The sequence below is a fragment of the Periplaneta americana genome, chromosome 12 (genome assembly GCF_040183065.1).
Source record: "Periplaneta americana isolate PAMFEO1 chromosome 12, P.americana_PAMFEO1_priV1, whole genome shotgun sequence".
NCBI classification, from domain to species: Eukaryota; Metazoa; Arthropoda; class Insecta; order Blattodea; family Blattidae; genus Periplaneta; species Periplaneta americana.
In genome coordinates, this window is record NC_091128.1 from 134279322 (window position 1) to 134291493 (window position 12172).

The window sequence follows — 12172 nt, forward strand, 5'->3', positions numbered from 1 at the left end:
AAACTAAAAGATAAGACAACATATGCCTGACAGAACCTAAATGTACCACTGCTGTAGCAACTTCGGTCCAATAATATGATAACACTTAAATTAACAAACATTCAATTTGGTGATGCTCCTTATTTTGAAAAAAAAAATCAATTACAATTTATTGTTTAGGGAGAAAATATGAAGTGTTCACAACCATAGTGGGCCAAGCGCCATTTATTAAAAACAGAAAAAGCAAGGGTTAAAGTTAAGTGAATACCATAGTTTAATGTAGATTGATATATCATTTAGTTTTAATGTGCATACTTTATATTACTTGCTATATGTTTCATTAAATTATGGTTCTCACTTAATTTTAACCCTTGTTTCCTCCGTTTTTAATAAATGGCGCTTGGCCCACTATGGCTCTGAACCCTTCATATAAAATAGTTTCAATTACTGTAATGTCTGCGTTTTTCTTCTTCTCTTTTCACTTTTTATTATGTTAATTAATAAAATGTCTTAAAATTTTGTGGAAAGCCTCCTAAGCACGAGTACACGAGTATGTACTCTTGGGGGGGGGGGAGGTGTTATAGTGATTTTTATGTAAAAAAATATGTAACTTATCCTTGTTCTAGCAATAAACTATTATTAAATAAATATATATATATATATATATATATATATATATATATATATATATAAGTAAATCTTTAGAAATAAGTGAAATAACGTAGCAAATATATATATGGGCTATTCCATCTCAAATCGACCGAAATATAGAGAAAATTGACCTTCCAATTTTTAAATACAATGAAACTTTTCTGTCCGTTGACAACTGTGATACAATGCTTTGTGCAAAGTTTGAGGCATCAGAACTTCATAGTGTTTAAATTAAAAATATTTAAATTTATCGTATTTTCATAAAATTAGCAACTTTTAACTGTTGTGGCTCCGAAACCCTTTCACCCAATGATCAAAATCACGGTTTATTTTGATGCTGCGAAATTAAAATTTTTATTGACGTGTAAACAGTTTTTCTTACTTTTTATGGAAATGGAGAAATTTAGATTTTTCTTCATTAAGACGCCTTTGTCCGCGAAAAAAAAAACTTAAAAATATATGGTTAGATTTCGCATAGAAAGTACAAATAAACACATATTTTTTACTGGTGCACCGTTGATAAAAAAGTATTGAAAATATCAAATAAAGAAAATAAATAGCACGCGCGTGAACTAACCAGGTGACTGTAGGTAGTCGAGACAAGCAAGGCCAGGAGACAAACACGTGATGTGTCGTCTAGCAGTCATGCTGGACTAGCTTTATCACAAGTTTTCATAAACACAGGAGTAAAATGACGTCCAATGCACGCTTATCTTCAGCTCTCGGCCAGTGCGTGGGGTACAGCGCCGTTCAAGTCTAGGCGTGTGAAAATAATTTATTTTATACCCTCGAAACTTATTGCCGAGCCACTAAGCAAACAATGCCGAATCCCTCTTAATAATGCAAGGTTTTTTTTTTCTCAATACTTTTTTACATTTTTACAAATGGGCAAAAAGCCTAAAAGTGAGTAAAATCACATTATCTGTCTCTCTGTATACAATAAAAATAAGTATTACTTCTTATCATAACCTACCAAATGTCAGCTTCAAAATGAGCTCCCGTTCTGTGTTCTGCAGTAAATGGTTCCAGAGTTCTGAGCGCTGAAAGAGGCTTGTTTTTATAAAATACGCTAAATTTGTCGCTCAATAGTACGAAAACCGTTTGACTTTCGATTGTATATTTTTGAAAATGCACTCTCCTCAACACCTTGTTATAAATAGGGAAAAAATTAGAGTATGAAAAAAATGCGAGGTTTTTTACTGATCGATTTCATATGGAATAGCCCATATGTACATATTCCCGGTCTTCCTTTAGCTACAGATCGTCAATGTTCCAGGTGTTTAAAATGAAAACAGATGCAAGAAATGATTTATTATTAATAATATAATTGTCATGTAAGTATCATACTGTACATCCTGTCCCACATTTGAGGCAAAGCACAGAGTAATATTGAGGACGTGCATTCGCCCCCGTACTTTGCGATTGTGCCAAGTTTCAAAGCCTCTCCGCCGGCTCGTAACGAGAGGGTGGAAGCTGTTCTCAGCGTTTTAAGAACATCTCTCTTTCATCCCTAAACTGAGATTTGTACTTCGTACGACTTTCCAAAGAAACGACGAGCTGACTTGATTATCCTAGAAGACAGGGGATTTCTTTTTGAGCAGAACTTGATGCTCATTTGTTAGAGGTGTCGGGTGAGCCAAGCTCCATTACCCAGAAACGAAACACAAAACCCTCCGTGCTCACACTTGCTAGCGAGGAGAGAAACCGAGTGTGGAAGATGCGCATGTGCGCGAAACGTCAGAGCTCGCCAGTCGCTCGACGCGGCATCTGTGTAGAATAGTGCACTAGTGTCCGTCTGACGGGACCGCAGGATCAAGACCCACTCGACGGAATTCAAGCCGGTGTCCAGGCCAGCAAGTCACATCATGGGCAAACGTCTGCAGACCGTGGCAGCGATGGCTTGCATGAAAACGCTGCTCATGCTCTTCAATTTCGTATTTTGGGTGAGTTACACGGAGAACGGGGGTTTCCATATGGTACGACGCAGCATGCGTCAAACAGCTGTCACGTGTGTCAAGCACATTCAGTTTTGAGGGTCGTGTAACAGCTGTACGAATTATACTTTTCACCTCGGTGTTAAATCCCCTGTTTTATTTTATTTTTATGACTGTTAATGACTGTTATTCTGTTAGGAGTAACAGCTTTTCTTTTAAAGTGCGAGAATTATTTTTGTGTGAGATCGTGCGTATTTGCTCGTTTTCCGCACAGAACCAATACGCGGTAAGTGTGAAATACCACATTCAGTATTCCCAACGTAACACACATAACAATTTCCCTCTTCTTACCGCTTAAGCGCGACATTCATTTTACTGCTTTAGGCTTTTAATATATTATTTTTAGAGACGTTTAACATTGTAATAATTATAAATTGGAAACTTACCACTGCAATTTCACCTAAATTGCAATGTTAATTATTGTTTTTAAATATTTGCAAAAATTAAGTAAAGTCTACTACCCCACGAAACTTATTGCATTCCTGATACAAGTAACATTAAGGAAGCCGTGAAAAAATCAACAAGATTCCAGATGCCGATGTTATTACTGCAATATGTTATATAAATAATATTGTTAAAATATTAAAATGAAAAATAAATCGTTACATAACCTTACCGTTTGTTTTAAGTTCGCATTTATAGACTGGGGGAAAAAAAAAAGACAGACGTATATCACGGCCTGCTGGAGTATAGTAAACACAGAAAACATTTTATAGCAACAATGTTGAAGAAAGATATTTTGGTTTTCCGAAGATGCCGTCATTAAACAGAAACCAAGATGGAGATTTAATTGCAACTAATTAGAAATTCGTCTTTTAGGTATGTAATAAACGATCTTCGCACAAAATAATGTACGATATGCGAGCGGTATGTTTGTTTTCATGTTCTCGGAAATTAAAAAAGCTCAACTACGTTTCGCTTTTTCAATCTTTTCCTCGAACATGAAAACGTCAACATACCGCTCTTGTAACGTATATTACTATTGAAACTGCTCAAGAGGGGTTAAAGTTGAATCTAGCTCCGTTTTTAAGGGGAGAGGATGGTATTTTTTGGTCAAAATGAGTAAATTAAAAAAAAAATCTTCAAAATACTCTGTGATGTGTGTGGAATGCTTAGCGTAACATTTTGTGGGTATTTGTGCCCTTATTGGATGTTGAGACGTCATTTTTAAACTTCCTGCGCAATGGATTTTTAAATCGCACGCCCACTTTTATCGGTTTCCAGTAACTTAATTTTTTTGCTACATTGCCAGACAAAAATGGATATAATTTCTGAGCTATTAAAGATACATGCATGAAATTTAGAACACACATTCTTTAGACTATTAGGAAACTTTTCTCTGTAACAGAATTTTGTTAATTGATTTCATTTTAAAAATACGTCCGTTTGTTTGCAAGAAAGGAAATCAGAAAATTGTTATGAAATTTTAATTGTTTATTTTACAAACGTAGGGACTAATATCAAAATTCTGTTACAGACAGTTTGTAGAACATGCTTTTGCAAATACATTTCAAAAAACTGTTTGAATCTATCTTGAAAAACGGTTTGAGATATATCGATTTTAGTACAATCCTGCATTGGGTATATATATATATATATATATATATATTTTCAAATTTGGGCCCCCAAATATTTTTTTTTTTTCAAAATATTTTGCTCGAGTTGCCACAGCTATGAGCTCTCTACATACAAAAAAATTAATATTTGACACCAAATAGGAAAAAAGTTAAAAAAAATACCATCCTCTCCCCTTAAGTGAGAAAATGAGAGAGAAAGGTATTGTAGTCTTTGAGGGTGTCATGACCAAATACACTTGACGGACCAATGACTGGAAATCGAAGAAAATAAATTTTATTATAGATGTTTTTTTTTTCTTTTGTTAATGGCGGGTATTTGATTTTTCATCATTCACCCATATGAAGCCAGTGGTGCAGACTAATTTACCGACAGAGTCACTGCCCAGTGTGTACCGTAAGAGGCTGGTCTACGCTACATCCGAGATGAGATGAGATGATTGAGATTTGTTGGGATGTCACAGGGAACCAAAGTTCTGGGAGAAAACCCTTGTGTTACCTGGACCATTATGATTCACGAGTATTTACCGTCCTTTACAGAGCTTATTTTCGAAGACTTTTTTTTAATTGGGTTATTTTACGACGCTGTATCAACATCTAGGTTATTTAGCGTCTGAATGAGATGAAGGTAATAATGCCAGTGAAATGAGTCCGGGGTCCAACACCGAAAGTTATCCAGAATTTGCTCATATTGGGTTGAGGGAAAACCTCGGAAAAAACCTCAACCAGGTAACTTGCCCCGACCGGGAATCGAACCCGGGCCACCTGGTTTCGCGGCTAGACGCGCTAACCGTTACTCCACAGGTGCGGACTCGGTGTTAAATCCCCTGTTTTATTTTATTTTTATGACTGTTAATGACTGTTACAGATATTTATAGGAGTAACGGCTTTTCTCTTAAGGTGCGAGAATTATTTTTGAAACTGCTCGAGATGGGTTAAAGTTGAATCTAACTCGGTTTTTATGTGAGAAAAATGAGATAGAAATGTATTGTAGTCTTTGGGGTGTCATGAATAAATATACTTGACGGACCAATGACTGGAAATATAAGAAAATAAATTATAGATGTTTTTTTTTTCTTTTGCTAATGGCGGGTATTTGATTTTTCGTCGTTCACCCATATGAAGCCAGTGGTGCAGACTAATTTACCGACAGAGTCATTGCCCAGTGTGTACCGTAAGAGGCTGGTCTACGCTACATCCGAGATGAGATGATTGAGATTTGTTGGGATGTCACAGGGAACCAAAGTTCTCGGAGAAAACCCTTGTGTTACCTGGACCATTATGATTCACGAGGATTTGCCGTCCCTTATGGAACTTATTTTCGAAGACTTTCTGAGCAAAAACTGTCATATAAACATTTGTCATAATCTCAATATTTTCAGAATTACACTAATTTGAAGTTGTTTGTAAAATACCTTTATTCTTGAGTTTTAAGGGTAAAAGAATATTACAGATATAGAATGAACTATTCAGGATTGTAATTTTTTACTTAGCTAATATTATGAATCTAGAAATGTGTTATGAATCCCTTAGTTGTTTCGTACAGATTTTTTTTTTTCGATTTTTAATTACATAATTACATTTTCTTACGCATTTATCACAAAAATTGTTACAAACCACGCCACTCTTGTAAATTCTTTAAGACTGTACATTAGGATGCATAATTAAACTGTAAAGAATCGAGTTCCTAAAGTCGTATGATTTGTAACAATTTTTGTGATAAGTGAGTAAGAATGATGTAAATTTTAGTTAAAAATTGAAAAACAACATCTGTAGAAACCAATAATATTTTTAGCATCAGAACACTAGCCAATTAAAGAAATGGCACTTCTGAATAGTTCATTCTCTGTTTGTAATATTTTTTTACCCTTAAAACTGAAGAAAAAAGGTATTTTACTAACAACTTAAAATTAGTGTAACTCTGAAAATATTGAGATTAGGACAAATGTTTACATGACATTTTTTGCTCAGAATGTCTTCGGAAATAAGCTCCGTAAGGGACGGTAAATCCTCGTGAATCACCTTTATATCTATAGGCTAGTAGATTGTCTAAAGATGCATCTACACGGTTTAACTTTTCTTTCAACTTAACGCATTCAAGTAATGCATACAAGAGTGAACGAAACGCATTCAATAATTATGCATGCCTCTTTCTTCTGAAAATGAAAGCGCAAGCAGCAATTGAAAGCTACCCATCGCCGGTGGGTATTTTGTGCGTTATTTCGTTCAACAGTAGCATGTAGCGAGCAGCTGGTTATTCTTGATAGCCGTGAATAAACCGAAAATTGTTTTCATTGGTGGTGGTGGACCTTTTAAGTTGAAAATGGCGGCAAGTACGATTAGCTTTATTGGAGATCATCGAAAATACGAGTACCTATGGAGTATTCAACCACAATTTTGAAAATCAAGTAGCCATAAGTATTGTACTGATATTTAATATTTATTAATTAATACTATCCATGTATGGTGGGTCCCTATCACCACGGCATGGCGCGTCCTCAGGTTGCGGATAGAGGAGACGGCCTCCAGATATGGAGGGTAGCTGCGAATATATTGAATAAGCAGTCGTGGACAGCCGATAAGGGGTGGTCCTCCAGCTTGGGGGTTGGGCGAAGGGCTAACAACCCATCACCGTAAAAAACAGCTTGTTACGAATTCCTACAGTAAGCCTCGGAATAGGACTGATTCTCTGGCACGACCACAGCAAAGGAATAAGGTTTTGAGATTTGGCACTTGGAACGTAACTAGTCTTTATAGAACAGGAGGGGTAACATTAGTAGCAAAAGAACTAGCTAGATATAGAATAGATTTTGTGGGAGTACAAGAGGTTAGGTTAGATGGGAATGGCATATCACAAATAGGAGATTACTTGTTGTATTATGGGGAAGGAAACAATAATCACCAATTAGGAACAGTTTTCTTTGTACATAAAAGACTAAAATCAGCAGTAAAAAAGGTCGAATTTATCAGTGACAGGTTATCATATTTAGTACTTAAGGGTAGATGGTGCGACATCATAGTTATAAATGCTCACGCCCCTACAGAAGAGAAAGACGACTATATAAAGGATAGCTTCTGTGAGGAATTGGAACATACTTTTGATCAGTTCCCTAGATATCATATGAAAATTTTATTGGGGGATTTCAACGCTAAAGTAGGACGGGAGGATATTTTTAGACCAACTATTGGAAAAGAGAGCCTACACGCAATTAGTAGTGACAATGGAGTTAGATTAGTCAACTTTGCCACATCGAAAAATTTAATTGTCAAAAGTACAACATTCCCCCATAAGGATATACATAAATATACTTGGACTTCTCCAGATGGATTGACACACAACCAAATAGATCACATCTTGATAGATAAAGGGAGACATACTAGTATAGTAGATATTCGAACTTTCAGGGGTGCAGACTGTAATTCTGACCATTATTTGGTGATTGGAGAATTAAGAGAAAGATTATAAGTAGCCAAGCGAGTAGAGCAACAAGTTAATATTACTAAATTCAATATTTTGAAATTAAAGGACGAGGAAGCTAAGCAAAATTATCAGGTCGAAATTTCGAATAGGTTTGCCACTTTAGAAAGTTCCGACGAAGTTGAGAAAGAATTAATGTTAATAGCGTGTGGGAAAATATCAGAGATAGTATCAAAATTGCAGCTGAGCAGAGCATAGGTTATTATAAAACTAAGAAAAAGAAACCGTGGTTTGATGAAGATTGTTGCATGGTAGTAGAAAGAAGGAAACAGGCAAAATTGAAATTCTTACAGGATCCAGTTGAGGAGAAGAGAGATAATTATTTCAATGAAAGACGGGAAGCAAGTCGTACACTTAGGAATAAAAAGAGAGGTTACTTGAAGGAAAAACTGAATGAGGTAGAAACAAATAGTAGGAATAAAAACATTCGAGATTTATATAAGGGTATAAAGGACTTTAAGAACGGATATCAGCCAAGGGTAAACGTGATCAAGGATGAGAATGGTGACTTGCTTGCAGACTCTCCATCAATCCTAAACAGATGGAAAAACTATTTTGCGCAACTACTAAATGTACATAGGCCAAATAGAAATGATCGGGACGATATTGAAATACAAACTGCTGAGCCATTTATACCCGAACCCACGCTTTCAGAAGTCGAAATTGCGATAGAAAATCTGAAAAAGTACAAGTCTCCAGGTACCGATCAAATTCCAGCAGAATTAATACAAGAGGGTGGAAGTGCATTATATAGCGAAATTTATAAACTTGTACTTGCTATTTGGGAAAAGGAAATTGTACCAGAACAATGGAAGGAGTCCATAATTGTACCTATTTTTAAAAAGGGGGACAAAACCAACTGTGGTAACTTTCGAGGAATATCACTTTTGTTGACGTCGTACAAAATTTTGTCCAATATTATTTTGAGGAGATTAACTCCATACGTAGATGAAATTATTGGGGATCATCAGTGCGGTTTTCGGCGTAATAGATCGACTATTGATAAGATTTTTTGTATTCGGCAGATAATGGAGAAAAAATGGGAGTATAAGGGTACAGTACATCAGTTATTCATAGATTTCAAAAAGGCATATGACTCGGTTAAGAGGGAAGTATTATATGATATTCTTATTGAATTTGGTATTCCCAAGAAACTAGTTCGATTAATTAAAATGTGTCTCAGTGAAACATACAGCAGAGTCCGTATAGGTCAGTTTCTATCTGATCCTTCTCCAATTCACTGCGGGCTAAAGCAGGGAGATGCACTATCACCTTTACTTTTTAACTTCGCTTTAGAATATGCCATTAGGAAAGTTCAGGATAACAGGCAGGGTTTGGAACTGAACGGGTTACATCAGCTTCTTGTCTATGCAGATGACGTGAATATGTTAGGAGAAAATACACAAACGATTAGGGAAAACACGGAAATTTTACTTGAAGCAAGTAAAGTGATCGGTTTGGAAGTAAATCCCGAAAAGACAAAGTATATGATTATGTCTCGTGACGGGAATATTGTACGAAATGGAAATATAAATATTGGAGATTTATCCTTCGAAGAGGTGGAAAAATTCAAATATCTTGGAGCAACAGTAACAAATATAAATGACACTCGGGAGGAAATTAAACGCAGAATAAATATGGGAAATGCGTGTTATTATTCGGTTGAGAAGCTCTTATCATCCAGTCTGCTGTCCAAAAATCTGAAAGTTAAAATTTATAAAACAGTTATATTACCGGTTCTTCTATATGGCTGTGAAACTTGGACTCTCACTCTGAGAGAGGAACATAGGTTAAGGGTGTTTGAGAATAAGGTGCTTAGGAAAATATTTGGGGCTAAGCGGGATGAAGTTACAGGAGAATGGAGAAAGTTACACAACACAGAACTGCACGCATTGTATTCTTCACCTGACATAATTAGGAACTTGAAATCCAGACGTTTGAGATGGGCAGGGCATGTAGCACGTATGGGCGAATCCAGAAATGCATATAGAGTTTTAGTTGGGAGACCGGAGGGAAAAAGACCTTTAGGGAGGCCGAGACGTAGATGGGAGGATAATATTAAAATGGATTTGAGGGAGGTGGGGTATGATGATAGAGACTGGCTTAATCTTGCACAGGATAGGGACCGATGGCGGGCTTATGTGAGGGGGGCAATGAACCTTCGGGTTCCTTAAAAGCCATTTGTAAGTAAGTAAGTAATTAATACTATATATAGGTCCTACGTAGTGAAGATGACGTTCAACACGGCGCACCATGCAGACACAAAAAATGCATGCATCTTAATTGAACGTGCGTTTTGAACTTGATTCTTTCAAAACTGAAAATTGAATCGTGTAGATACATCTTTAGAGATAATAATAATTAATAATAATTCTTTATTTATACTGGAAGAGTTAAGGCCATAGGGCCTTCTCTTACACTCTACCAGGTCACGAAGTATACAAGCAGTTAAAATTTAACAAAAAGTTAAAGAATAGAATACTAACATATTACAAAAAAATAATAATAGCATAATAAAATCGACACTAAACAACATGAAAATTATACAATACTAGAAAAAAGAAAGTCAAATACATTGGAATATAGTAAAAGCAAATCATTTAGTACAAATGGTTAATATGGAAAACGTAAGGTAGAATATAACAAAATGGAATGTAATAAAATAATAATAAAAAAAAGAAAATAAATACGAATATTAAATAAATTTCACAATAAAAAGGCTATGATAATAAATTCATCGGCTGATAAAGAGAACAAAAAGGGGAAAGGAAGGAAAGAAATATATAGCCTATATTTTTACAAAACTATCGCAGAGAAAAGGGCTTATAACTGAAAAGAATCTGAATTGAAAAAGTGCAATTTTAATTTATTTTTGAAACTAGACAATGTCAGACAGTCTCTGGCATGTTGTGGTAAGAGAGTTCCAGAGATGAGCTGCAGAGACCGTGAATAGAGAGATAGAATTATGCAAAACTGTATAATATGTAAATAGAAATGGATGAGGCAAAATACAAGCGCTAGAGAATTTTAAAAACAATAAAAATAAGTTGGACTAGCGTACATTTCCTCCATTTTACATCTTAAAATAGAAGTAGAACTAACCTTCTAAACGTTCTAAATTCTAATAATGGATAACAGGACATAATTAATAAGTTGCCGTTACTTTTCAGAATGTTTCAAACACTTTCAAAGGGTTCCTTTTTTAAATTCTGTACTTACGGAATATTTTTCACAAAAAGAAATGATAGAATGTATATTGTACACACATTATTTAACTTTGTATTTTCACGGCGACTGAATCATGTTTTTGATCTTGCACCCATGTAAAATGTTTCATTCTGACACTAGTTACAGGTTATAGCAGAACAAGACTATCTGGAAATACAGTGCATACATTTTATTTTTCCACGCTCGCGGATGTAGAGTGAAGTTTACTACAATTGAACGTCGTCTGCACATATTTGATATCTACAGTGTTTCAATGATTTAGACACATTTATAACATTTGTTCGGATCAAATTTCTCCACATTTAAAAGACAAAACTAAAATTCTTTTAATCATTTATCATTATTTAATACATTGCTCTCCTAAATTGACTGAGTATATTGGGTATTAAATCAATGGCCTTTCCAAAACATGCTATGAAATATTACATATAAAACAATTTTATCTCGAAAGGGAATAAAAAACGAACAAAATTATTAAACTTCTTTGTTTGAAACATCTCAAAGAATAACCTCCTGAAATTAATGGCATTACTTACGATTCACTCTCTATATCGCCTCACTTATGGTGGATAATTTCTAAATATAAAAAAATCGTGAAACGATAAACAAATGACAAATAGGCCTATACCTCACGTAGCGTGACTCTACTGGAATTTTATGTTCAGTAAAACTATATGTACATGCACTGTTCTGCACAAGTAGGATTTGTTTGATTGTAACATTTTCCATTGCTGATGAAATACAAGACGATTGAACCTACCTTCGTCTTTAAGTGAAAAAGAAGGGGAAGGGAGGAATCTTGTTCCATAGTGCCGTTACAAGTGGCTCAGTGGTCAATCAAGTGGATTTAGCTATTTGGAACTTCCCCAACAAGTATGTTGCTTCTTCCTCCTCTCCCCTTTTCGACGGAAGATGAAGAGAGATCTAACCTTTGAACTATCGCTTTATATTTCACAAGCAATGAAAGAAGTCCAAACAAAATCTTTCTTGAATAAGTCACCACTGCTTCTACAACTTTCTAGAGTATACATGGGAACAATTTTCGGTTACGTGAGGCACTCGATTTGAAATAGTTTGTTTACTAGGAGAGGAGACTGCAGAGTAGGATGGGAAATATAAACTGCTGTGACTGCGTCACCTTATCGTAATCGCTAAGGCGGTCAGTGACGAATTATTAGGAAAGCGCTGGTTAACGTGAAAGACTCGAAAACTTTTATTCAATTTGGCAAATTAATTCGGCAGCTTTAATCATAAACCTCTTTACTATT

General features: G+C 35.3%; 1 protein-coding gene across 2 annotated transcripts in view; it reads left to right on the forward strand.

The window, feature by feature from the left end:
- The first annotated feature begins 2330 nt into the window (after window positions 1-2330).
- The window catches only part of LOC138710906 (tetraspanin-7-like), a 289955-nt gene continuing 280113 nt past the window's right edge, over window positions 2331-12172 (forward strand). For both annotated transcript variants that reach the window (XM_069842100.1, XM_069842101.1), the window contains exon 1: window positions 2331-2573. In XM_069842100.1, the coding sequence (XP_069698201.1) occupies window positions 2496-2573 (78 nt within the window). In that variant the 5' untranslated portion in view covers window positions 2331-2495. The remainder of the gene's footprint in view (window positions 2574-12172) is intronic.